Below are 25364 nucleotides of genomic sequence, written 5' to 3'. Positions count from 1 at the left end.
GATAGCCTCAAAATTCCTCTCCGATTCTTTCCTTCATGGCCCTGCCGAGGATGAAGTCATGGATGTGTCAGAAGGAAAAGTCTATTAACTACATCTGCAGCTCCCGTCATTATATACCTACCTACCTTGAACCACGACTAACAATGCCGCATTACAGCTATCAGGTCTGTAGAAAATGCAGCCCTTGTCATTGAGCGTGGTGCGGTCTCCAGCCCGCCATGTCCTTCTGTCCACAGTTCGGCTCAACTTTCCCAAAGCTGTTACGAGGAGATGCTTCGCAACACACATCGAACACTCCGCTGCCGCCGGTGAATCTGGTCGTCACAAGGAGCGTGTCGTCATTCTAGGTTCTGGCTGGGGCGGCTATACCCTATCGCGCAAACTATCACCCAAAACCTACTCGCCCATCATCATCTCCCCTCGCTCATACTTCGTCTTTACTCCTCTCCTCACCGATACGGCCAGCGGATCTCTGGATTTCTCCAATATCGTGGAACCAGTGCGGGACCACCACGCCAAAGTCGACTTCATCCAAGCCGCGGCGCGTGCTATCGACCTGAAGAAGAAAACAATTCTATGCGAGGCAACCGTCGTCAAGAGCGGGGTGACCGAGACGCCACGAACGGAGGATGAGAAACAATTCGAGGAAGGGTCTCTGAAGCCAGCGGCCCAACGTCAATGGGAACAGGGGGAGACGTTCGAGGTTCCCTATGATAAACTGGTCATTGCGGTCGGCGCCGTTAGCCGCACGTTCGGTACACCCGGTGTGCGGGAGAATGCCATGTTCTTCAAGGATATCGGCGACGCCAAACGGGTGAAACGCCGCGTACGTGAATGCTTCGAGCTGGCCGTCTTGCCCACGACCACCCCAGAGATGCGGAAGTGGCTGCTGCATTTTGCTATTGTTGGGGCTGGTCCCACTGGCACAGAACTGGCAGCGTCTTTGCGCGACTTTATCTATTCGGATATGATGAAGATATACCCTGCTCTGGAAGGTATTCCTCAAATATCGTTGTACGACGTTGCGCCCTCAGTCCTGTCCATGTTTGACGAGTCGCTCTCGCGGTACGCCATGGAGACGATGAAGAGCGAAGGGATCAAGATCAAGACCTCCCATCATGTTCAGGGCTTGCGCTGGGGTTCTCCGGGAGCGGAGCCGCCGTATGAGATGGACCCGAAACACTGTCTCACGCTCAAGACGAAGGAGGAAGGAGAAGTTGGCGTCGGCTTGTGCGTGTGGGTGACTGGAAACGCCATGACCAACTTTGTCAGCCATTCATTGGCGTCTGTCGAAGCCTTTCCGACAGAATCGGCGCGTCTCAAGAATGATCCGTCAGCGAACACACAGTGGCACTACAAAAAAGCTCCCAAAACGGGCGCATTGCTTGTGGACGGCCATCTTCGCGTACAGCTGGAAAACGAAGCCGGCCACACGGCCGTGCTCCAAGATGTCTTCGCCCTGGGCGATACCGCCATGTCCGAGACTGGCACGCCTCCCGCCACGGCCCAGGCCGCATTCCAAGAAGCCAAATGGCTAGCAACCCACCTGAATCGCGATGACCTAGCCCAAACGCCGCCCTTCTCGTTCCGCAATCTCGGCACGCTGGCTTACATCGGCAACGCGCGGGCTCTGATGCAAATCCCGCATGATCATGCCGATGGCAGCATGCGCAACAAGTACCTCCCCGAGGGATTGACGGGGCGCACGGCCTGGCTGGTGTGGAACTCGGCGTATCTCACGATGAGCATTAGCTGGCGTAACAAGTTGCGGGTCGGGTTTCGGTGGTTGCTGAACAATTTGTTTGGGAGGGATGTGTCGCGTTTTTAGTTCACTACCTAGACTGTGAGGTAGATGTAGTTGATGTATCGGCATAAATCCATGAGCAGCCGAGGTTTCTTCTCCGCACTCCCCGCAGCCGAACAACATCAAACCAACTTCTTCTTTCCCGTTCTACCATACCTCTATCATCCATCATCCACCATCTACCATGCCCGTATCCGAGTCACCCGCCTATGTGGGCGTCGCACAGCGTAAACAAGCCCAGCTCTCTGCATCTATCCCTGCCGAATGGCGCCTACCCGCACACCTCATTCCCCCGGGGATGCTCTCGCCCGCCGAGTCCATCACCGACGGCCCGAAGAAATACGGGCGCGTCAACGTGATGGAGATCCCGCGCACATGTGGAATTCTCACTTCCCAAGAGCTGGATATTACTGAGAAGTACAATGTGCGCGGATTAGTGGCGGAGATGACGGAGGGGAGATTGAAGGCCGAAGAGGTGGTGCAAGGGTTTTGCAAAGTAGAGTCTTTCTTTCTCCTCTGGTAGCTAGTTATACTGACACCTATGTTAGAGAGCGGCAATTGCCCACCAACTCACGCGCTGTCTGACAGAACCTCTCTTCACCCGCGCTTTGCAACGAGCGCGTAAGCTGGACGAGCACCTCCAGCGCACGGGAACCCCCGTCGGTCCACTGCACGGCCTACCCGTGTCCGTCAAGGACACCTTCTGCGTAGAGGGTGTGGACTCGAGTATCGGGTTGTCAGCCCTAGCATTCAAGCCTGCGTCGGCGAACGCACCACTCGTCGACCTACTGCAATCGCTCGGCGCGGTGGTGATCGCCAAGACGAACATCCCACAGACCCTGGCCACGCTGGACAGCTGCAACCACCTCTTCGGGCGCACGCTGAACCCGCTAAACCGCCAGTGGACCGCCGGCGGCAGTACAGGCGGCGAGGGCGTGCTAGTCGCTATGCATGGGTCGATGGTCGGCTTCGGCACAGATATCGGGGGCAGCATCCGCGTGCCGGCTATGTGTCAGGGGATCTATGGATTCAAGCCCAGCCAGGGACGTGTGCCTTTCGGTGGACAGGAGAGCGGGCAAATGGCTGGGAAGGGACGCATTGCGCTGCAAGCCGTGGCTGGGCCATTGGCTCGGTCGGTGGCAGATCTCGACGCCGTGATGGCGGAGATTGTCCCTCGCGCGGAGCTATTCGGTGAGGACGGTATCCCTGGCTACTGGCCGTCTCCAACGATCTCCCTGTCACCTCCACGGAACTTCACAGTGGGCGTCTTAAAGACAGACGGCCTCGTCACTCCCCTGCCACCGATCACTCGCATCCTAAGCGAGGTCGCAACCCTCCTGCGCCGCACGCCAGGCGTCGAAGTCATCGACATCCCGCTCCCACCAGTTCTTCCCAAATGCCAAGCCCTAGCTGGCCGCCTCATGGGCGTCGACGATGGATCCAACATGCTTGATTTGATTGAGGGTATGGGCGAGCCACTCATTCCATGGCTGCAGGGCCGCATGAAGCGCGGCAAAGCCCTGCATATCAATCAACTGGCGGCACTGCAGGCCCAGCGAGCAGAGGTCGAGAGGGAGATGATGGAGATGTGGACTCTCTCCTCCTCCAAGCATACGCGTCGTATCGACGCTATCATCTGCCCCGTCGCGCCGCATCCCGTCCCTGAACTGGACCGCTACAATGCTGTGGGCTATACCTCCACCTTCGTGCTACTTGATTACCCGGCTGGAGTGGTCCCTGTGCGGCCGTTTGGTGAGAAGGATCTTGAAAGCGGCCGTGAAATGGATGCGCCGGTGCTGGGAAGCTGGGATAAGGCGAATCGACTGTTGTGTACGTCTCTTCCTCTTTTTTCTTGCCATATAACTCTACTAATAGATCGACCAGGGAACGAAAAAACGGTCGACCGCCGCGTATACCTGGATTCTCCGCTCAGTGTCCAGGTCATCACGCCTAAGCAGCATGACTATGATCTGCTCCGGGCGATGGAGATTGTGGATCGTGCGGTGCAGGGGCAGAGTGTGAATGCGAAGCTATGATTTCTATTTGGATAGCACTATCAAGTAACTGGAGCATGTAATGCATACATAGCAGCATGTTGTTCGCCTTTGCAGATTTGTTCATAATTCATAAAGAACACCGTACAGAACGATGCTTGCCTGCTTGTGGTCTGAGGCGTCCACTTCCATTGTGCTTGCATATTCAAATCATACCTTTCCTCATCCTCTTTCTCTTCCTTCTCCTCTTCCTCTCCCTTCCTCTCCTTTCCTCTCCCTTCCTCTCCCTTCCTCTCCTTTCCTCTCCCTTCCTCCTGTTGCTTCCAACGTCTATACACCCTCCTGCAGTTGTCACTATCGGATTACAGTATGAAAGGCTTGTTTGAGACTGAGACTAAAAACACATAGTCTTTCTTTGAACAGGTAGTATGTACGAGCAATGTCAGAGTATGGCAGAGATGTCTCATCAGCTAGATTGATATTTTATTGTATATCCCTCTAATTGAGCTATGGTTCTATCCTAACCTACTTGCACTTCCGCAGATCGCTGTGCAGTACATCAATGTCACGATCCCCAGCCACATCCTTGAGAGGTTTCGTCCTGTCATTAAAGAGGAACTCCAGCAGCCCAGCAGTGATTTGATCCAGTGCCTTTTCAACCTTCTTCCCATTTAATGTCCCGAACACCTGGTTTACCGTAGGTTGCGACGCAGGCGGGATCTGATACACCGTCAGCAGCAACGGCACGTCCGTAAAGGCATAGTGTTGCGTGTTCCTCACAACCAGGTCCATCTTTGGGGCGTCAATCTTTCTATAAAACTCGTCGAAGTCGACCACGGGCTCGCCGCCGTTAGCTACCAGCACAAACGGCTTACCCTTAATGCCTTGCTTGCCCACGGATCCGTAGATGGGGCCGTCAATATTGAGCCCGCCGATGACGCGAGAGTCGCGCAGGGCGGTTTCGGCGGCAGTAGACCCGCCGAAGGAGTGTCCGTAGACGGCAATCTTGTTAGGGTTGAAGGTGCCGGGGAAGTTGGCAAAGAGGGAGTCTGTGAAGGTAGTGTTGGAGAGTTGGGAGATGAGGAAGGATTCATCGCCCGTGCGGACCTGGATATGTTAGTCTATGCTGTTCACAGACTTGTTCACTCACGATAACCGGGTTGGACTTACCTCTAGCTCCAGGGGAGTTAACGTCTGATTCGAGGCAGCTGAAGGTTGGGCGTAAGCAGCGCTCCCATCAGGGAACTCGACGACCGCCGCCTCATAGGTAGGATCGACCGTCATGATGATATACCCCAGACTCGCTACCGACCTCGCCAGCGCACCATATACAAGCCTCGTGCCTCCGTACCCCGGCGAAAACACAGCCACAGGAAACTCCTTCTTCCTCTCCCTATGGCTCACACCCAAATTGATTGTCGAAATATCGCAAAGCTCCATTTCAAATTTTTCAATTATCCCCTTCGGCAAGCCTAGGGACTCGCCTACTTTGCTATAGACGCTCGCCGTCAGAGGTGGCATGTATGGCACAACTTGCGCCTTGCAGCCGTACTGGGCGTCGACGGGGAGATATGCCGAAACCATGAAGCGGCGCTTGGTATTGGCCTCGGGCGCAAAGGGGTCGATGCGGTTCGGGTCGATGAGTTCAAAGGGCTTGACGGCGACGGAGTAAGGGCCTGGTGGAGGGGGAACGAGGAGGGCCCTGCACGGCCCCAAGGAGAAGGGAAATAGTAAGGAGACGCATTATCACTGAGTAAATCCAGCTATTTTTGAAGAGGTTTGATTTGAAGGCATGCTCTCAGGGGATCCTGGTGACCGTATCGTCTACTTTATATAATATGAGCTCTTGGCGTGTTGGATCCTGGAGGCTCCGACACAGCAAGAAAGAGTATCTATTATTACATAGGGTGTTGCCTGGGGTCTCTAAGTATGGCTTTTAATTAGCCACTAACAGCCAGTGGAGCTCAGATCGGTGTTTGTGGAGCCCAGCTCGGTGTTTATCGAGCTAAGCTGATTTAAGCAGCGATTCGAGGTACAGGTTGCAACATGAAAAGTACCCCGTCGCCGTTGATTCGCCGAGAATAGCTGTGGAGGCCATCTCGGTCTTTGATGGTTTGTCAATGCCTGATTCGTCCGCATGCTGCATCAAAAACCAAGTCCATGCAGGCTTGCTTATACTGCCTTCATAGTCCAATTTTACATGATGCTAGCTTCAGCTGCTATCACGCGCAGACGGACCCCGACGAGGCCAAGAGGCAAACCGAGACTTTCCACGCTGGTGCCTAGAGATTCGCGATGAACGAGAAGTAGAGGCGCTCCAAGAGGCGGTGCGAGCAGCATACCAAGGATTTCGCGGGTCTCTCCATATACAAACAGGGGATGGGAGGCTTTTCGTACACATAGGCAGCGCCGCGGCGATCGAACGAAGTCTATATATCGATAGGTTCCGATCGGTAGGTCCAGCCATCCTGGGTTGAGTAATCAACACGGCCCAATCCTTGCACGACAGGCGGGTTTGGCCACATGAAAACAACGTCAACGACGCGGCGGCCCTCGCCATTTAATCTTGGAGGGGGCACCGAGTAGCCGTGAACCCTCTGTCTTTCGAGGACGTCGCAGGCAGCCAGCGGAGCGCCGGGGGAAGAAGGCACACTGGCAGATGTCTCAAGGGCAGCCAGTCGAGCACCAATTGCTGCCATGATGTGTCCATCGGTAGGCCCCTCGCGACCTTGTTCGTTGAGCATCGTCGTCGCTAACGCACGCAGCAGCGGATCTCTGCACTTCAAAGTCACGATGAAGAGAGGGTTAACAATACCAGGACGCGTTGAGAAGCGGTTGAAAGCGCTGGGTTTGGTCCGCCGCCTCAGCCGCGCCGACGCTGCAGCATCACTCACGATGCTTCGAAATCGGTCCAGGTGTTCATCGTACCCCGTTTCAAATGGATTGTGAACACACAAGAGGAAGATTATAGTCGCGGTCAGCTGTGTGCGCATGGCATAAATCTCCGCCAGCGTCTCCGAATCTCTCAGTGTAGACGTCGCGGACGAATATTGGGCTTGCAGTCTCGTGGCAAGCGCCGCAAGGCCATCGAGAACCGAACGACATTGGGTCACCGCCTCAGACTGACCCTTGCACATGATGGGATCATACTCTTTCCAGCTCGGATACGTGTACCGCAGCCGGAAAGCCGACTCTACGAATTGATATGATCGGTGAAGGCAGAGCATCGCGGCGTTAATAGCAAGCTTCGGCTCACGGAACGCATCATCTCCAGCGCCTTCTTGAGATTCCAGGTACACAACTGTCGGCGTTCGGGACAAGGCGTAGCTGCCAATCAAGACGTCAATTTTGACTAGCTCGTCTTTGATTGTGTTAAGAATGTCAGCAGATGGAGCCTCCTGGCGACGCTGATAGGTCTTGGTCACGATCTGTACGGCCCCAAGAAAATGGGCGAATGCATTTTGTTCGTGTTGGCTTAGGATCTCAACGCAGGCTAGAATCACTGATACCAGAGCCAGGGACTCTGGGCCGGCAGTTCCGTCGTTCAAATCCGATTGGAGCCTTGCCAGTGCTGAGCCGTAGCAACGCCAGACGGAACAAGGGCTTTTTATTATGGCATTATTGAGCGATGATTCATACGCAGCCCCAAATGCGGCAGCAGCGGCCTTGACACATTCGACTTGATTCGATAGCTGAAGAAAGATGCGCCCCCAGACATCGTCCTCCTGCAGAGGATGGCCGTTGTTGTCCAGAGACAGCACATGAGCTGCGAGATAGCATAGCCTCTCGGTATGGCGGTCCGCTGTGACGCCGATCTTCAGAGCAGGTCGCAAGGCCGATGAGGGCTTGCTTTCGTGGTTGTAACCACCACATAGTCGACCTGCTTGAACACATCGCCGACATAGAGGCTTTTGCTCGTCACACTTGACCCGGCGTGTCCTGCATCTGGTCAGTCGAATTGGCGGCAAGATGACAGGGTGAAGACCCATACTTGCAAGTCACGCAGCCTCGTTTCGACTGCGAAATAACGACCCGAGACCGCTTTGATGTGGGAGCGGGTGATCCACCGCCGGATCTCGAACTTGTAGAGGGTTGGTTATTATTTGGCAGCGCCTCCATGGTTGCCGCAGAGCTGACATGGCAAATGTGAGGTAAGAGTGAATGTCCATCAGCCTTGCGCCAGATCAGCCATGGGTTGATTTATTAGTGCGTCCTCGGGCCGAAATCTCTCCGGCCACTCATGTTGTTTTATCCCTCGATGACCTTAGGATACTATCTATAATTGGAAGGTGGGAACCATGTTCGGTAGAAGCGTATGTTTATATTTGATGATCAACAACGTGACCAGGTACGAGCTCTTCCAGGTCATCTCCATATCGGGCCTGGGTGTCAATAGTGAACGGAAGAGCAGTCACCCACATGCCCATAGCCCTGACTACCTTGAGCCCAGCGCTCGCGCTGTTCCAGTTCTCGGCGACCCACAGGATCTGACTTATAGGAGCATAGATATTCCTGTACGCCCAACCCACCCAATGGAGGGCAGTAGGGCGAGACTTGACTACAGATCCTCGGAAAAAAGGAGTGTCCCAAGCTCTGTCCGCAGTAAAAAGTCAACTAAGGATGGCGAAGCGGTTCCAGAAGTCGTGATACTGGTCACCCCCTTTTAATCGGCGCCCGCGGATGGCTTCGAAAAGAGCCCAGATTCCTACCGCCAAAAGCCGTAATGGGGCAAGCCAACAAACCCACGCAATAAAGAAGGCGACGTAATGTCCACTAGTCGCTCCTGCAATGACCGAGCCGATGTATGTCATCAGGACAGTACTGAAAGCCCTCGCATGGGGAGATAATTCGCACTGCTGCTCCCCAGGACTGGTTGAGTTTAGCACTATGAAATACTTTGGTTTCAAGACTTAAGTAATCCCAGGGTTGCCATAACCATTTAAATGGCTTTTGGACATATTACCCTCGGCTAAAGGATCCCATGAAGACGTGAGATCATGCAGACCCGAGAGAGACTGAGCCCGTTTCATACGGGTCTAAATCGGGTTAGGAAAATAAGCCTTCCAACTAGGGTCGGCTACATGCACAGCCCCACGTCTAATTGGGCTGTGCAAATAGCACGACCCTTCAAATATTGCCTACTGCATCGATTTCGACCGACTTTTACTAGAAGGTACGGGATTATAACAATAACTCATTGGTCATATGGTGATATATCTCCCGGCTGCAGTTTTGGGCCTATAGTATCCATGGACCTCGTATCAAGAGCATGCTTATTGCATTCAATCTCACTAGACCTCTCTATACATTATCCCTTCGGACTAACTTAGCTTATTGGTCTGGCGGGCGGCCTCGTTCACCTCTTCGTGTATATTATACCTGCCAGCCACATCACTGCCACGTTTCGTTTAGATGCGGAGTTCCCAATGCTGATGTTATACAAGGCTGAGAGCCAAATATTGGAATTTTGATTAACGCAAAGCCAGGCATATTAATAATGGCTTCCTGGATTCAATATTCTATACACACCCTAGTTCCTTCAGGACCTCCAGCTCAAGATTTGCTTGGTCATCTTTCGTAAACCCCTTCGGAGGTTTCGCATCAGCTCTGGGAACCCAACCTTGAGGGGGGTCTGAAGATTCCTCTACCTGCTCCCGCCGCACCCACTTCGCCTGAACCCGTACGCCGACATTTCGTGTCATGGATCTCTTTCTTGATTTAGCGATAATCAGGGAGCGCCTTGATAAGTTTTACATGGCACTCCGCTCGAGGCAACAGATGAGATGCCTGGGTTTTGAACATAGTATACCAGCTAAAATATAGGTTCGAGGAGCCCAAGATCGTATCCTTGAGGCCATATTCGTAGGAAAATGGGAAGAAACCCGCCCTTTCCCAGTCAATCACGCCGGCCAGCTCGTATTTCCCAGACGATGTTTCTCTCACAAGGATGTTGCGGGGCTCAAGATCGTTGTGGCAGAAGACGGCATGGTGCTGGAGCTCATCAAGGTCGGAGCGAGATAAATCGATCCGACCTATATCTGCATATGCAGACTGAAGTGTAATTCCGCAATCGATCTCTAGCAGCTTGCAACCTGGTGGCTTCTGATTGCTCGCTTGGAGGAGTCCACCTAAGAACTCTTTAACGTCTGGAAAATATCCAAGCGCAGGACCACCGATCGCAATCTTCACAGGCTGGGGAGGGGCATCGTTGGTTGAGATATAAGGGGTCCCCGCTAGGCTTTGGCTTAGGTTGCCAAGGTCTAGCTTCTGAAGCTTATCCACAGCAAGAATAACTGAATCTACCACCTCCAGCTGATGGGTTTGGTCGAGCGTGTTCCACACATCTTCGAGAGAAATCGTTCCCGTAAAATATGGGGTCACAAGGTATTCGATTTCTTTTGCGGCTGCAGTCATCGTGGTGCCGACATCCAGTACTGATGGAACTAAATCGTTGAGTTGAGAACGTGCTAAACGCTGGAGTGTTGCCAAAATGGCCAAACGACTTCTCGATGTCTCGAGTCGGACAATGAGATCCTTTGGGTAGTCCGGCAGTGGCACGGTCTCGAACTGAATACTAAACGTACAGGTATCAAATGTGTTTGAGATAATCTTACAGCTGGTTGGCTTGAGACCGATCACACCCGGGAATATTCCAGAGAGAATCATCTCATCCGGACAAGATTTCGTCGTTCAACTGAGGCCATCTTATCGGTTTAAAAGACAGCTAACGGGTGATTTTATAGAAAGGAAGGAGACCAGGCGGATTTGGGCATAAATGCACTGGCCAGTCTTTGACGAGATTGTCCACGTAAGATGGGGTGCTGCAACGGGCTGAGGCTGATTTACAGTGGGGAGGGGGTAGCTAATTTGCCGTGAGCCAAATATTTCAACGCAGTCGTACGAAATAAGGGTCTATTGTATTTTGCAAGATAAACGAGCGTCAATCCTCAAACAGTCCAAACTCATGGCATGACAGAAGAGTGAAAGGTTATTTGGTTTCTGAAATGACTGCAATGTCCCGCAAACAGTTGCGAGCTCCATGCGCCGGTACTGTTCTTCGAGCTCTTTTCACAGACGCGGGACGTCTCTAGTCCTGCAACATACATGCCTAGGTTAGGGATACGCACTGAAATATGGTATGGTAGGCTGCTACAGTATTAAACATCGAGTTTTTTTCGCCGATGTTTGGGGCTGTAGAGCAGCAATAATCGACTAGATAGGGTTATTAGAGCGGGAACACCATCGACCTAAGGAGTTTGTAATTTACCTGATCGAAATATATCATTCAATCCGTCTTGAGTAAGTGCAGAGCACTCCATATACTGCAACCCTAGACCTTTTGCCATTTCCACACCGTCTTTATACCGTACTAGTTGCATTCTCTCCTTCGGCAGCTCTTGTTTTGTAGCAGGATCATCCCGTAGGTCGGTTTTTGTGCCAACGATCAGACACGGCACCTTAGGACACGTGTGGCGGATTTCCGGTAACCACCTTTCACGAACACGGTCGAAGGAGTCCGGTGAGGCGATAGAAAAACATATAAGGAACACATTGGTGTGTGGATACCAGAGTGGAGACAACCGAGTGTATCCTTGTTCGTAGGTGGTGTCCCATAATCGCAGCATGCGGCTTTTTGCCTGCAGCCCTATAATGAAATTAGTATGTGCATTCATCATCAAAATTGCGCAGCTTAATGGACAAAGCGGAAGTCTATCCTATTGCATTATTCGAATGATAGACCCAACCTACATTATGCTAACATCGCAGGGATCGAGAAGGGCTGGAACATCCATTGACGGAAATTCCTTCATTGTGTAGGAAATAAGGAGAGAGGTCTTGCCTGTCCCGCTGTCGCCCACAATAACGCATCTAGGCCGATTAGCAACCGCTGGTCATAGACAACAGTCACCGGAAGAAGCTCTGTTTATACCCACTTACTTGATTGCAGTACCAACGTCCATCTTCAATTCTGCTTAGACAAGGGTTGGTCAAACCACCCACAGAACTAGGATTCGTGTGGCGTAGCTTCAGGAGCTGCCTTAGCTCACCAGAGGACCATTCGTCGGAGCCAGAAAGCCTCCTAACTGGCAATCAATGAAGTTTGTGTGTTTCCTTAGGCTTGTTTGATAAGTGGTCATGAGGGACAGTGAAGAAAAGGAATCAAGTCGTGGGATTAGAGAATGTGTTGGAAACTTGAACAATTTCCCCTCTCAGCTCGTATAAAGCCTTCCTTGGGTGTTCTACTTGGGCCAATCACGACAACCAAACCTCGTCTGGCGATACTGATACTCAAAGGAGGACCCAGATAAGCTGCACAATGTCTCATAAGGGCACTACCCCGCACTACCTTCACAAAGGCTGCCTCGACGCAGTTTCATTGGAGGGTGCCAAGACAAACCACCATAAGCAGAAGTCGTGACTCAATGACTCTGTAAATCTCGCCCTAATACACTGTGTACTCTCCTCTCTAGACATTTCGAAGCAATCCATAATTTATGCTCACTATGTCGGAATCTCCAGCCAACTTGAGCTCATATGACGGCAGTTGCCACTGCGGAGGAGTGAGCTTCACCGCGCAGCTCGGTTCGCCCATAGAAGAGCAGGTCGTCAACACATGCAATTGTACAGATCTTCCCTCCGTGAGACTAAAGTGCGGAGAAAATCAAGAGAAGATCGTGAGCGCTAACCCACTTTTACCGTACAGGCTCGATCTGTAGCATCAACGGCTATATCCTGGTTTATGTTCAAAAAGACAATATCACTTTCCATAACAGCCCTGGTGCTGTCAAGGTTTGAATCATACCTCCCCGCCTCCTCTTGCGTGTTACTATCTAGTTACTAACGGTTGGGAAAGGAGTACTGTTTCGGAAGCATGGCATTCCCCCACGGCTTCTGTCCTAACTGCGGGACTAGTGTTTATGCTCGGGCCGAGAGCGGGAAATATGAGGGCATTGTGGCTGTCAACGTAAGTTCTGTAGGTATGGAAGTGCTAGTATTCCGTTGGCTTATAATAGGAGGGCAGGGACGGACCCTGAAGGGTGTGGATATCAGCAAGCTGAGGATCGAGGAACTCAATGGGAAAAGGATCAATGTCGGCTAAAAGGCGGACTGATTGGAGAGTTGGTTTGTTTCGGGAGGGTGCGGGGGGTCCGGAAGGGATGGTGGACTCTTCTTCAGGCGTTGCGCGAAGAACGGTTGGGATCCTGCGCAAAACATATTCTGGAGTGTTGCAAAAAATAGATCTAAACAGAAAATCTCTGATCACCCGCCAAATTTAACTTCCTAATAGATGTGATGTAATTACTTCTCAAGGCCATTAGTGTTCTCCGGATAGTTCGCAAATAGGCGACAGTCTGCATTGACATCAAGTGTTCGCGCTGGGTTGAGTCTTTACAACCAATATTGCAAGCTTTGATAGGTAAGCTGTGCAATCCGAGTGGTATAAAGACAATGTCTCAGAAAGTATGTATATATGCCTAAGACAGAAACAATGAGTCGAAAGACCCATTAGAAGAATTAGATCTACGTTGAAGTAATCATTCATCCGAAAAAGATCACATTTCTAAATCACCTATATCTTCCCCAAATTTGGGCGAATTGCTTCCGTTTTCGAGTATTAATTATAGTTAAAGGCACCCAGAGTCTTTATTGTATTTTCTTAAGCCTAAAATGCTTTGGAATTCGACATATAGTATCACGGCACCGATTTCTCGGCACGTTTGTAGAAAGGACCCTAAAGCTCTACCACGACTTCCGACGAGCGAATTGAAAGATATAACTATAATTAGATTAGATAAAGGCTTTAGTATGACTAGTACAAAGACCAGATTAGGAGTCTATGTGCTATTAGAACCGATCACGCGTTTCGTTCTAGTATACGCTCTCTTTCTCTCCTACCCCGAATGCAAGCTTTACTGATTTGTATATCAACTCATCTAAAGCTATATTTGTCATAATTGGGCGTTTAGCTCAGTGGTAGAGCGCTCGTTTTGCATACGAGAGGTCCGGCGTTCGATCCGCCGATCGTCCAACATGTTTTTGAAGTTTTTGCATTATTCATTTCAGTATGCAAGACGACTCTATACTAATTTGATATTTCGAAGATATGGTACGAGATGTCTATCTCAGCGGTCATTCGTCCATCTATTTTATATATTCTGAGCTAGTAAAAGTATTTTGTAGTTCATCAATAGTCCGAATTGAAGGCCCGAGGTATGAAATCCGGTGTACCCGCCGCTCATCTACTGTTGCTTTTGTAGTTGCAGACAAATCTTTTCCATTTTAGTTTGTATATCAACTTGGTGCATTAATATAGTATAACTGATACTAGAAGGTATTCTTTTAGAACGAAGGCTTGAATTGACGAGTTTCGCATAAAGATTTTGTCACATTTTTGGGAACAGAGTTACAAAATTGTTAAAATAATGATATTAAAAATAGTGAAAAAAATAAAAACCATGAAGAATCAATCAATTCTTCTTGTTCTCGTCCTTCCTATATAGTAGTTAGCATCTTGAGAGGGGATCGCTTGGGTCCTCCGGTTTGCCTGGAGCGGAGTTGGATGGCGGAGTACGACCACGTGACTACCACCAGATCGAGGTCAATAAATATGCACGAGCCTCGCACTTGCCATTCTTCATTCTCCTCTCTCTCTCCATCCCATCATCCCTTCTATCCATCGCCTCTTCATTGTGTTTATTGCCCGACCAAGCGCTGCGACTGTACCATGAAGTGGTTACTTAAATCGCTGGAACCTGTGATGGCTGATCACGAGTAAAGCTATGGTACTCTTGGGATCCGTTCTCTCGAGAGATTCGCGTTCGTTCAGTTCCAAACGGCCTTGACCCAAGGCTGGGTATCTGATGGATCGCTTTGAACTTCTGTTCAAGCAGGCTCTTGAGCAAGATTGCGAGATTCTCTTTGTTGTCGCAGGATGGGATGGTTCACGGCCCACCAAGGCACTTTCCAGAGGCTCTTTATAGAGCAGTTGACTTGAATGTTGCAGTTCGACTGCGCATTTACGCGGACGATGTGAACAACCCACGGGAAGAGAAATTCTACGACATCGATCCCGACGTGGCCAACGCCATTATGGCAGGGGATCTGGGATCTTGACGCCGAAGACGACGAATTTTCATCGTTCGCTTCCACCCGGCTCTTCGTCGAGAAATTCAACATTATCCACATCGCAAAGGTCATCCAAGCGATTGGAAAGCGGCTGGTAGGTCAGCCCTGGAGATTTTTATGTTAACAAACTAACTCAATATAGGCCAAGAGCACACCTACCAGCGCAATGTCCGCAAGGGTTGAGATTACAACCGCCGTGGATATGTGTGCGGTATCAATGGGTGTCTCGAGGTCCTCCGCAACTCTGTGCTTCTTGTGGCTCACCGGAACCACAAGCACTATGAGTTTAAGAATGAGGAGGACCGCAAAGCTGCATTGAATTGCCGCTATTGTGAGAAGGGCTTTTCGCACAAAGATGCGCTCGATCGACACGAGAAGATCTGCCCGAAGAATCCGGAGATCTTACGGGACCCGAAGCTAAAGGCACCACCGGCTCCGAAGCGGCGTTACCTGAAGATCGAAGAGGTTCCGAGCGGGTCGGACAACGCTCCAAAGGCATACGGCCAGCTGGATGCCGAGGATGCCAAGCTTCTCCCGCGAATCGACCCTGCCGATGCCGTGATTTACCATCACGAGAAGTATTGCCGATACCCTGGCTGCGAGTACCCGATCCGTCACGATCGAATCATTAAAAAAGATACCAAGAAGAAGAAAACCAACACAATATTCAATGAGAAACGCTTGCAAAATACCCCAAGCCTTCTATAGAAGCCTTCAAGCCCTTTACACTAGAACTCTTACAATTGTGATACTTCAAACCTCGGTCGACTCGTACAAATTTTGATTCTTCCAGGACCTGATAAGGGGGAACTATTTTGGAGTACTGAGATCAATAACACGACCCAAAAGCAGGGCTAAATAGGTATTATTGGTTTGTTAGCGCATGAGCTGTTCATCAACCCAATAGACTAGTTCGTCGGTGTTCAAAGGGAACAGGTCCCACCTAGTAGTGACGTATTAGTGACACACTAGCTTTGACTAATAATAACACTATGGGGCTCTAGGGTATGGATAGTCTCTAGGTTATGGGCTGCATAGACCATCAGTTGGTCACTTGACAATCAATAGTTCCTTGAAGAGAACGGTAAATGATCCTGGTGGCATAGAGTTCTGTATAAACCAATTACTTTACGCTAGTAATATGCAAGCCGTTTCCATTGGCAGTGTTATAGTACCGAAATAAGAGGAGGCTGCATTTCCTGGTCTCGCACGAGAGTGGGTCACTACACCAAACCCAGGAATATTTCTGCACCACACCGGATCGAACAGGAGAGGAGGGCGGAATGTGACCTCGTCAGGACAACCGTAATAAAAGCAATGAACACGGAGTACACGGACGACCTCATCATCCGACGGAAACTACAGGCGGTGTGATGGGAGCAGGGCGAATGGAAGGGAGAGCGGGCTTGAATTCTCCGGACGACGCTAATTGATCAAAATGCTTCTGTGGCGGTTCTAGCGCCAAAGCCAAGACCCGATGCCTCCCGGCTGTTGTTGTCAAGGGCGGCAGACGTGGGCTTTCTTTCTTGTGGGTGCGACGGTTATCCGCCATGCTGTAATAATAATGCTGATCCGCACCAGAGGGGTATTTCCGCTGGATCTTCCTACCGTCGAGATCAAAAGGGGGAGGGGTCGGCTTTCTGGCCATTGTGTGTGAAATGACACCCTGGGGAGCTGCCACTCGACGGGGTTCCGCGGTTTCCGCCACTCACAGCATAATCCTAGGCCCCCCTTGCAGACCCCAGGTTTTGTGGTGCAATTGTTGAATTGAAGCGCCCGAGCATGGCAGATGGAAATATGTACTTGGATGTATACCCTCATCAATCCAATTCACACCAGTGGTTGGTACTCGGAAGGGCTAAAATAGGGGCTCCATCCACCCTGCCCGATGAACCACGGGTGGGCGTTGCCGATATGTAGTATGGGAAGGCGAGCGGCTTCCACATGGGCGAGTGTGAGAAGGTGTTGGTTGTCCCGACTCCTTCGCGGTGCTCTCCATGGCGAGTGCACAAGCACGTACACCACCGCTAGCACTTGGCGAGGGCCAGACTTGTAGACCCAGTCATCACATCATCATCATCATCATCATCAGCATCACAATAGTAGATTAGTCACTAGTTCGGGGGACCACTCGGTTTCGGTATTGACCCTGCAAGCGGTGTGTTGGTGTCATCGTTGCAGCGATCGCCCCGGCGGGGAAGATAATGGGACAATGGAGGCCAACAAGAGTAGTTAGCAGCCTGAGTGACTTCGCTTGTTGCAATTAGATCGTCCTCGTCGGTGGTTAAGTAGAGAGACACGGAGAGAACACGTGAGGTAATACCGGCCGTTACCGCGCCTTGCCAAAACCGGCATTGCGGCATTGCCTCCCCGATCATCACTTACACTACTCTACTCCCTCGACACTTCCCTTCCTCAACGCTGGACGGTCCCTTTCTGTCATTCTCTCGTTCTTTTCCATCTCCCTCTTCGTCTTGGTTAGAAGACATCCAAGACATCAACGTCAACGCCACCTCCCTCGACTAGGTGCGCGGGTTTCAAGCCAGAGCGGGATAGGCCAGCATCCGAAGGTGGACTCCCTGGTCCAAACCCGCCCAAAAACGCCAGCCCACTTAGTCCGCCCATCTTTCTCAAGGGCTGTTCGTGGTCGCCTGAACCCTTTCCTCATCTTCACTTGCTCCTCCCCCGACCGCTGTGAGCGAGAGAGCGTCTCACTCTATCGTCTGTCATCAGCACCCCCCCTCCCTCAGGTTGTCGCGCAGATCGGATAGGGGAATACGGGCTTCTTTTGCGATTCACGGCAAACCGCCTGTCTGATTTGCGAACTCAACATCTAGAGAATTTCATCATGGCCGGCGCTAATCCGATTGACATCGCCACTCGCCAGTCGACGTCGGTCTCCCCACCGGGCCAGCAGGCGTCGAATCTGACGTCCGCTTTACAAAAGGCGGGCACTGGGGAGCGCACCGGCAGCATATCCCATCACCCCGGTGGCGGACTTGGGATGTTTAAGGCCCCTCCTCCTCGTAAGGACTCCATCGGCGCCGCCACGCAATGGGGCAATGGTACCAAACCTATCTCCATGGCGGGATCGGCCCGCGACAAAGGACGCCGGGAGTCGCTCGCAGGAAGTCTGGTGGGCGGAATGAGCTGGGGTGGTGTGTCTGTCGGCAGTTGGATACGAGATGAGTGAGTGTGGCCCAACAGATCGAGATCGCGCGCGCGGCGGGGGAAGTCTTGTGCATTTCCTTCTGTCGCACCGCATGGCAGGGAAAAAAAAGACTGACCGGAAATTTCCGTCTAGCATTATCATGACCGGCACGTCACCATTCACCTTCCAGTCGCCGTCATTCCACTCGTCGTCGTACCTGCCGAAACTCGAGGCCAACTTCATGCGGGACTTTTCGTGCTGCGGTGTGACGTTACCGACCCTCCACGACCTATTACAACACTACGAGGAAGCGCATGCCACTAAGTCGCCCAACCAAGGGCACCGGCCGAGCCAGGGTGAAAATCGAGCTGCCCTAGCGGCCGCCGCGATCGCACAGCAACAGAGCCAGCAACATGGCAACGGTCGCGGCATGCAGCCCGACCGGACGTTGGACATGCGCAAGAGTCAGAACCCATCCACCCCCCAACATGCGGATTTGGACACGATCGATGACATGGAGTTGGACGAGCCTATGGGGGACAGTGACGCCTCTACCTCGCAGTTGTTCTCGCCCCAGTTACGTGACGGCGGACAGGGCGGATTTGGCAACTCTAACCCGGGCAGCCAGCTAAATCTAGGCATGCTCCCGACTCCTCAAGGCTTCAACCAGTCGTCACAACCGGGTACGCCAATCGGATCCGGGCTCCCACTTTCTCTGCAGAACAACCCGACCGTCTCTTCCGTCAACACTCCTACGTTGATGGCCAACCCCCTCCAAGCGTCTCAATTCCGCCATACGCCTGATTCCTCAGGACCCGGTACACCAGCAGAGATTGATGAAAGCATGCTCAGTGGATTTGGCGACTTGGCAATGCAGAACAACGGAATGGGCCAAAATCAAGGCCAGTTCGGACGCTTTTCGGGGAATAATAACGATATGGTCGATCTCTGCATCGACGAGCCGGCCAAGCGACTGTTTAGCCCCAATGGCGGCATGGGTTCTCCCAACGCCCACTTCAAGCTCAGTGGAGCGCAGTACGGGCCCAACAGCGATATTGCACGACGGATCCGGGAGCAGCAACTGGCTGCCGGTGTTCCAGATACCACGACAATCCTCCCCAACGAGGAGCCCAAGCCATTCCGGTGCCCTGTCATCGGATGTGAGAAGGCATACAAGAACCAGAATGGTCTCAAGTACCACAAAGCTGTAGGTTTTCGCCCAACACTTAAATCTTCTTTCCAATTAACACTGTTTTCTAGCACGGGCATAACAACCAGCAATTACACGATAACGCCGACGGCACTTTCTCGATCGTCAACCCCGAGACGTCAACTCCATACCCCGGAACCCTCGGCATGGAGAAAGAGAAGCCATACCGGTGCGAGGTGTGCGGCAAGCGGTACAAGAACCTGAACGGGTTGAAGTACCACAAGTCGCACTCCCCACCCTGCAACCCAGACTTCCAGCTTGGAGGTCGTAATCTGAATCTAGGCGGCGGTGTGATGCAAGGACAGAACATCAACGTGGCTGGAGCTGGCCTCCCCGGGATCGGCGAAGAAGGTCTTCTATGATGATTATCATCTATCTCTTCTCATACCCAATTTTGCTTTTTTTCTTCTTCGACCTAATTTGACTGACGCAACCGATGACCTCAACGGCCTCTTTCTTCTCTCGCGAAAAGGGAAAACAAGCCGCGGCTTGTTTTTCTCTTTTCTTATCTTCTGTCTTGCTTTCAAAGGCTCGCTCCCGCACACGATTTCATGACTTACTGGTTCCGGTGTCCTCGGAGTTTCTGGGGGATTTTTGGTTTCTGGCCTTCCTTTTTCCATCCATGTGTTGGGTATTGGTACATGGGCTTACTAGCACTGGCATTTCACTTTTGTCTTATGCTCGATATCTCTCCTTTTCCAGAACCACACGTTGGGTTCTGGTAATAGAGCTCCTCCTGGAACAAGGAGATACTTCTGGTCATCTATGTCTAGAAGACGCCAACCTCCCGCCGGACTGTTGTACTAGGTGGGGAGTCACGCACGACAACTTGTGACACAACCTGCCAGGCTCCAGTAAGAAAGCGAGGTTAAACATCTTCTGTTCGTTTTATACGATGTGTGCTTTCTCTGATTTTCATGTTTTGTCATTTTGCGTGGGTTGGCTATTTTTGCCCTTTCCTTTCTGTTGCATTGCTCCCTTGAACAACAACAACAACAACAACAAAACCCCACCGAAAAGGCGACTGCCCCAAGAGTTCTGTCGAACACAGCAGCGCCGCACCCAAAAAAAGGAGACGACATTAGATTCTGATTGATGATGATGGGCCACGGATTTGATTGGTCTGCGAGGGAGGCTGGTCTGGGGAGGACTTGCTTGATTGCTCGATCTCCTTCCTCGCACCCACACGACCCGGAAAGATGACGGGGTTGGTGGCTTGGCTGTCTTTCTTCTGCAAGGAAGAAGACAAAAGAAACAACAAAAAAGTACGGTTTTCACTTACTCCGGCGTCACATCGTGTAGATATGGTTTATTCTTTGTCCTTTTCATACACTTTGCTTTCTTGTCTATTGTTTCTCATTTTATTTCCCATTTGATTGATTCTATATCTCACTCTATATTATCGAAGTACAACGTAGCAAGTGCTATAGTATTCAGGGCGCACGTCTACAATACACTCTAGCACTCTGATAGAGGACGAGGACGGCTCATTCCAAATCAATTTCATAGTTATCCATTGAAGACCTAGGTGTGGATCGACCTTGCATTCTAGTACACAATCATCATAAGGGTGCGCGACGACGCGCCAAAATAAAGACAAGTCCCTTTGAAAAAGGGACAAGCAGGTGGGAAAAAGCCGTTTGCCAGGTTGACTTTCAACTTTCAAGAAGGCCAGGAAAGAAGAAGAGATGCGGCGCGGTAATCACAAAGGCAAGGCATGTAGAGAAAAGAAGAAAGGGTGGAAAAAAGAAGTGCCCGGGTAGCAACCAAGGACAACAGAGGATTCGTTTGTTGGGACCAGTCGTTCCGAAATCACAGGAGAGTGTTTTCCATTTTTGGGGGGGATGGGTGCCTCATTCAGAGCTTTAGAGGGAGGCATTTGTAGCACACGGGGAGGATATCTGAGAAAAGAAAAAAAGAGGTAGTACAGTGGAACACGAGGGATGATGAAGGAAAAATTTCTCATCACAAACAACATGGGAGGAAGTGCACGTTGAAAGATGGTAAAGAAAAGGGTTAGATGTGTTGGCTACCACTCGAACTCGCCCTGCCCTTTGTGGAAGACATATCTGAACCAATGTTAGTATGATTGTGATGAGAAAAAATGGAAGAAAAAACTCACTCCTTGCCGCCCGAGGTCAAGATGCCGTCCTTTAATGTGCACTTCCACTTATTCTTGACCCGTTGGACCTTGTCGTATGTGCACAGCATGACCTGACCATCTGGCTCATCGTCGTCCTGTTCTCCGGCAACTAGATCGTCCGGGTCATCCAGATCCGAATTGATGGCGTCTTCGTCTGCCTCTTCCTTAACCTCGCCATCTGCACCGTCAAACTGTCCCGGAATGCTTGGAGTCACTGACGCCTCGGCTGGCATGTTTGCAGCCAACGCGCGGCGAGCCGCGCGGGAAGAGGAGTCGGCCTCGTGTTCATCCAGGGGACGAAGAAGACCACCGGCCTCCATCTCGAGCATTCGCGTCTTCACCTGTGTACGAAGAAGACGATCTCCCTGTCCGTTCTGTGCCGCGGCAGCCTCTCGCCGGCGAGCGACCTCCGCTTTCCAGTCTGCTAATGCATCATCTGCGCCGTCAGTCTGTCCCATATTGGGCTGCGTGGTTGCAGGATAGCCCGGTTCCGTTTTGATCGCGGGCATCTGTCCGTTGGCGGCATATTGAGCGTGCGGGTGCATCTGGCCCGGCATGCCCATCGGTCCGGGGTGATGGTTCTGCATTTGGTTCACGGAAGTCGCGGCTGCGGCACCGTACTTTTGCTGGATTTGGTGGACGGCGCGGTCACGAGCCGACTGCGGGTTGAGTGTGTGCGCGGGCATGGGGTTGTTCATGTGAGGAGGCAGACCGACCTGGCCGTTGGATCCCGGCTCAGTCTTGATGCGTGGCATCTGGGCCATATTCGCGGCAGCTGCAGGAGCTGACACGGGCGGGAGCGACGCGGGGACATGTTGTTGTACCTGGGGAGGATTTGGGCGAGGAGCGTTGGACGGTACAGTAGCCGTGGCAGGGAGGACGGAGTTTTGGGACTGAGGAGGAGCGGGCTGTGGTGGAGGAGGATCCCAAGGGAAGTGGGCGACGTTGACCGAAGAGAGCTTCTTTTGCCAGGTCTATTTTCGGAGGGTTAGCAAAAAGCCAAAGATCATGATAAAAAGTGGTTAGGGGAGATAATCGACCGGGGGGGTTGAGGCGGTCCTTGGCGGGCCAACAAGGCTGGCCAACGGTATAAAGAGGCTGTGCACCAGGTCCGTTGCACCCATAAGCAGCCGCTTCCCGCACCCCTCAGATTGGCCCCCCGCTTTGGGTGATTCCATCCCCAGATCCACGATGGGAACACTTAGAAGGAAAAGAAAAGATGTTCTGCTTACCTCTTTCAGGTCATGAAGTGTCTGCTGGTCGACACCACTTTCCTCAAAATCGACTTGGGAAGCATCGCAGACTTCCTGAATGACGCGTTCGAAGACCGGTCCCTATGTGAACCATCTGGAGTCAGCCAATACCTCACAGCATCTCTTGATCGAGAGAAAGTAGCAGCTCCACCAGAGCGAGAGGGGCAGGAAGCATCGAGGGAACCTTTCCGGCCAGGCCGGGTAAGGCGGGTGGTCGCGAGACCGGACTTACCACTTGAGTGTTGGACATGATGACGGGATGGACCACACAGAGCAGCGCCGGGGAGTTCCTGGAGGCCGAAGCGAGTGATCTTGAAAGGCCTGACAGTTCTGCAGGCTCGGTTCGAGGCGTTAAAGGAGGCCTTCGGTCGCAACGGGCAAGGCGGAGCGCAAGTCGATCGGCACGGCACCTCACGGATGACGCAACAGCAAACCACTGGCGTGTGAAGACTCTTCAATGATGGGGGTGAAACGAAATGAGAAAAACAGAAGGACAGAACTGAGAGGAAAACAAGCGATGGGCGGCCGGGGAAGGAAGTGGCCGATGAGTTGAAGAGGGACAGTTGCGTGACTGCGGTCGAAATGGAAGGACTGCGACCGGGGCTTAGTCAGCACTTGCCAAGGTCAAGTCACTAACTATAACCAACGAGGCACAGCGAAGAGAGGATGGATAGATAGATAGCGAGGAGGAAAAGAAGAAGTAGAAGAATAGCAGCGGTAAGAATGGTATTTGTACAACCAGCTTACGGAAAAACTAGGTACAATGAACAACTCCCTCAACTCCGGCCAAACAATATTAAAACCAAAATAGTTAGTAGGTCTTTCCAAAAGGCTCCATGCATTTCAACATCTACCGAATGGTCATGGACTTGGTCATCTGGGCCTTGCTGCCAACACCACCCTCCCGAGCAGCCGAGGCACTGGTGCCAGCCTTGCGCTCGAACACCTTCCAGAACTTCAGGCTCTCATCTGCGGCGGCGGTGGCCAGCATCTGGCCATCAGGGCTAAGGCTGCTGTGCAAGACACGAGTCTCGTGGGCGGGGATCTCGACGTTGCGCACCAGAGTCGGGTAGCTCCAGATGCTGAGCGAGTTGTCCGGGAAGCCGCTGGAGCTGACGATCTCACGGTAGTGGTTGCTCCACCGCAGGCTAGTCACCTGGGAGCCGGTGTCGATGCTGTTGGTGCGGGCACCGGTGGTAGTGTTCCAGAAGTGGATGTGACGATCGTAGGAGCCACCGCCGGTGGCGAGCAGGTTCAATTGCCAGGGGCACCAGCTGAGGGCCTTGACGGCAGCGCGGTGGTTGGTCTTGGTGAACTTGGGGGCAGCGAGGGAGCGAGCATCCCAGATGTTGACAAGGTTGTCATTGCCACCGGTAGCGAGCTGGGCTCCGTCGGAGCGCCACTCCAGACCGCAGACCTCGGAGGTGTGGGAGACGAGCTCGGCAACCTTGTGATCGGCAATGCGTACATCGTGGTTGAACACGAGACCGCTGCGGGCGCCAGTGGACAGCGTGTGCTTGTTCCAACCCATCACACCAACGCGGGAGTCATGGCCGTACATGCTGCGGAGCTTGGTGCCCTCCTCAACGTCCCAGATCTGAACCTCACCAGTTCCCAGACCAACACCAACATAGGCACCGTCGCCGCTCCACTTGACGCTGCTGACGTATGTGTCGGGGGAAGTCTCGAGCAGGGAGCTCACGGTCCCAGACTCGGCAGACCAGACATAGACATTTCGCTCCAGACCGATAGCGACCTGGTTTCCAGAGCTCCAGTCGAGAAGGTTCAGGTAGTAGTCATCCACAAGCCCGGGGGCATCAAGAACCCGCTCGGGGGCAGTTTGCACTCGACGACGGAACTGCGTAGCCGAAGACTTGGCGGGCTTGAGGGGCCGGTTGTACTGAGCACGAAGATCAATGGGCTTGGATGACTCTGGGGGCGGAGGCTTGAAGGCAAGGATGCGAGTGTTCAGGTTCACGCCGCAGGCGTTTGCCAGCGACGACTCGTAGGCAACGGCATCGGGAGCGGGCCGAGAATAAGCCGATGATGGCTCATTGTCATCCAGACCCATGTTCTCAAGAGCTGCAGTGAGATCCTCGTCGGATCCCCGGCCACCAATGTCAAAGGCGCTGGCTGCGCTGGCCAGCACAGAAGACCCCTCACTACCACTGGTCTTGGGACGTTGGTTCTCGTCCGGCTTTGCAGTGCCATTGGTGGCCAGACCTTCACTGGCATTCCGGTTGGGAATAAACCGATCACCAGCGTTGTGAGAAATGCGGACTGTAGTCTTGCTGGGTCGTGCCCGGGTGGGAAGATCCCGACGTGCGCGCTCCTTGGAGGGAGATTGTGTGCAAGAGGCGCCAGTGCCAGTCAGAGTCCAGTCGGAAACGCCCAGTTCGAGGTGCTTCGGCGACTTGCGAGTCCGGGCGATATTTGACTTCGGGGAATCACGGTATGTCCGTGAGGTCTTGGAGACCGACTTGGCAAAGTAGGAGGACAAGTTACCGCCGTAGACGGACTGCCCAGATGTGCTCCGTCCTGCATCAACCTGACGAGGAGGAGTGAAGGGCGAGGCGCCACGAGGCGAGGGTGTCAGCGGCATGCGACCGCCAGCAGTCTTGGAGGAGAAGAGGCCATGATGGCTTTTCACAGGGGTGGAAATCGATGCAGTTGCCATACTGA

At 52.4% G+C, this 25364-nt stretch overlaps 9 protein-coding genes across 9 annotated transcripts; 4 read left to right on the top strand and 5 right to left on the bottom strand.

Annotated features, from left to right (window-relative positions):
- Window positions 1-175: 175 nt before the first annotated feature.
- On the top strand, window positions 176-1828 carry N7474_004928 (putative pyridine nucleotide-disulfide oxidoreductase; the record flags this gene model as incomplete). The annotated part of the gene is made up of 1 exon (XM_057196343.1): window positions 176-1828. One exon carries the CDS (start codon window positions 176-178, stop codon window positions 1826-1828), a length of 1653 nt encoding a protein of 550 aa, XP_057053739.1.
- Window positions 1829-1988: 160 nt separating this feature from the next.
- N7474_004927 (putative general amidase) lies at window positions 1989-3840 on the top strand (the record flags this gene model as incomplete). Its single annotated transcript, XM_057196342.1, has 3 exons — window positions 1989-2282; window positions 2353-3634; window positions 3680-3840. The coding sequence occupies 3 exons, from the start codon at window positions 1989-1991 to the stop codon at window positions 3838-3840; spliced, it is 1737 nt and encodes a 578-aa protein (XP_057053738.1).
- Window positions 3841-4323: 483 nt separating this feature from the next.
- Window positions 4324-5082, bottom strand: N7474_004926 (PAF acetylhydrolase family protein; the record flags this gene model as incomplete). Its single annotated transcript, XM_057196341.1, has 2 exons — window positions 4324-4905; window positions 4969-5082. 2 exons carry the CDS (start codon window positions 5080-5082, stop codon window positions 4324-4326), a joined length of 696 nt encoding a protein of 231 aa, XP_057053737.1.
- A 1145-nt stretch (window positions 5083-6227) lies between these two features.
- Window positions 6228-7917, bottom strand: N7474_004925 (Zn(II)2Cys6 transcription factor domain-containing protein; the record flags this gene model as incomplete). Its single annotated transcript, XM_057196340.1, has 2 exons — window positions 6228-7737; window positions 7790-7917. 2 exons carry the CDS (start codon window positions 7915-7917, stop codon window positions 6228-6230), a joined length of 1638 nt encoding a protein of 545 aa, XP_057053736.1.
- Window positions 7918-9516: 1599 nt separating this feature from the next.
- On the bottom strand, window positions 9517-10464 carry N7474_004924 (uncharacterized protein; the record flags this gene model as incomplete). The annotated part of the gene is made up of 1 exon (XM_057196339.1): window positions 9517-10464. One exon carries the CDS (start codon window positions 10462-10464, stop codon window positions 9517-9519), a length of 948 nt encoding a protein of 315 aa, XP_057053735.1.
- A 4196-nt stretch (window positions 10465-14660) lies between these two features.
- On the top strand, window positions 14661-15633 carry N7474_004923 (uncharacterized protein; the record flags this gene model as incomplete). The annotated part of the gene is made up of 5 exons (XM_057196338.1): window positions 14661-14739; window positions 14804-14829; window positions 14897-15019; window positions 15068-15136; window positions 15202-15633. The coding sequence occupies 5 exons, from the start codon at window positions 14661-14663 to the stop codon at window positions 15631-15633; spliced, it is 729 nt and encodes a 242-aa protein (XP_057053734.1).
- A 2140-nt stretch (window positions 15634-17773) lies between these two features.
- On the top strand, window positions 17774-19648 carry N7474_004922 (zinc-coordinating transcription factor SFP1; the record flags this gene model as incomplete). Its single annotated transcript, XM_057196337.1, has 3 exons — window positions 17774-18087; window positions 18116-19283; window positions 19337-19648. 3 exons carry the CDS (start codon window positions 17774-17776, stop codon window positions 19646-19648), a joined length of 1794 nt encoding a protein of 597 aa, XP_057053733.1.
- Window positions 19649-21315: 1667 nt separating this feature from the next.
- Window positions 21316-22932, bottom strand: N7474_004921 (transcription initiation factor IIA large subunit; the record flags this gene model as incomplete). The annotated part of the gene is made up of 4 exons (XM_057196336.1): window positions 21316-21355; window positions 21409-22403; window positions 22662-22763; window positions 22915-22932. The coding sequence occupies 4 exons, from the start codon at window positions 22930-22932 to the stop codon at window positions 21316-21318; spliced, it is 1155 nt and encodes a 384-aa protein (XP_057053732.1).
- A 600-nt stretch (window positions 22933-23532) lies between these two features.
- N7474_004920 (WD40 repeat domain-containing protein) lies at window positions 23533-25359 on the bottom strand (the record flags this gene model as incomplete). Its single annotated transcript, XM_057196335.1, has 1 exon — window positions 23533-25359. One exon carries the CDS (start codon window positions 25357-25359, stop codon window positions 23533-23535), a length of 1827 nt encoding a protein of 608 aa, XP_057053731.1.
- Window positions 25360-25364: the final 5 nt, after the last annotated feature.

This window comes from Penicillium riverlandense, assembly GCF_028828495.1.
Source record: "Penicillium riverlandense strain IBT 135883 chromosome Unknown utg000003l_segment0_segment0, whole genome shotgun sequence".
In the NCBI taxonomy this organism is placed as follows: Eukaryota; Fungi; Ascomycota; class Eurotiomycetes; order Eurotiales; family Aspergillaceae; genus Penicillium; species Penicillium riverlandense.
Note: the sequence above shows the minus strand (reverse complement) of the source record. Positions and strands in the feature narration are given on the sequence as shown.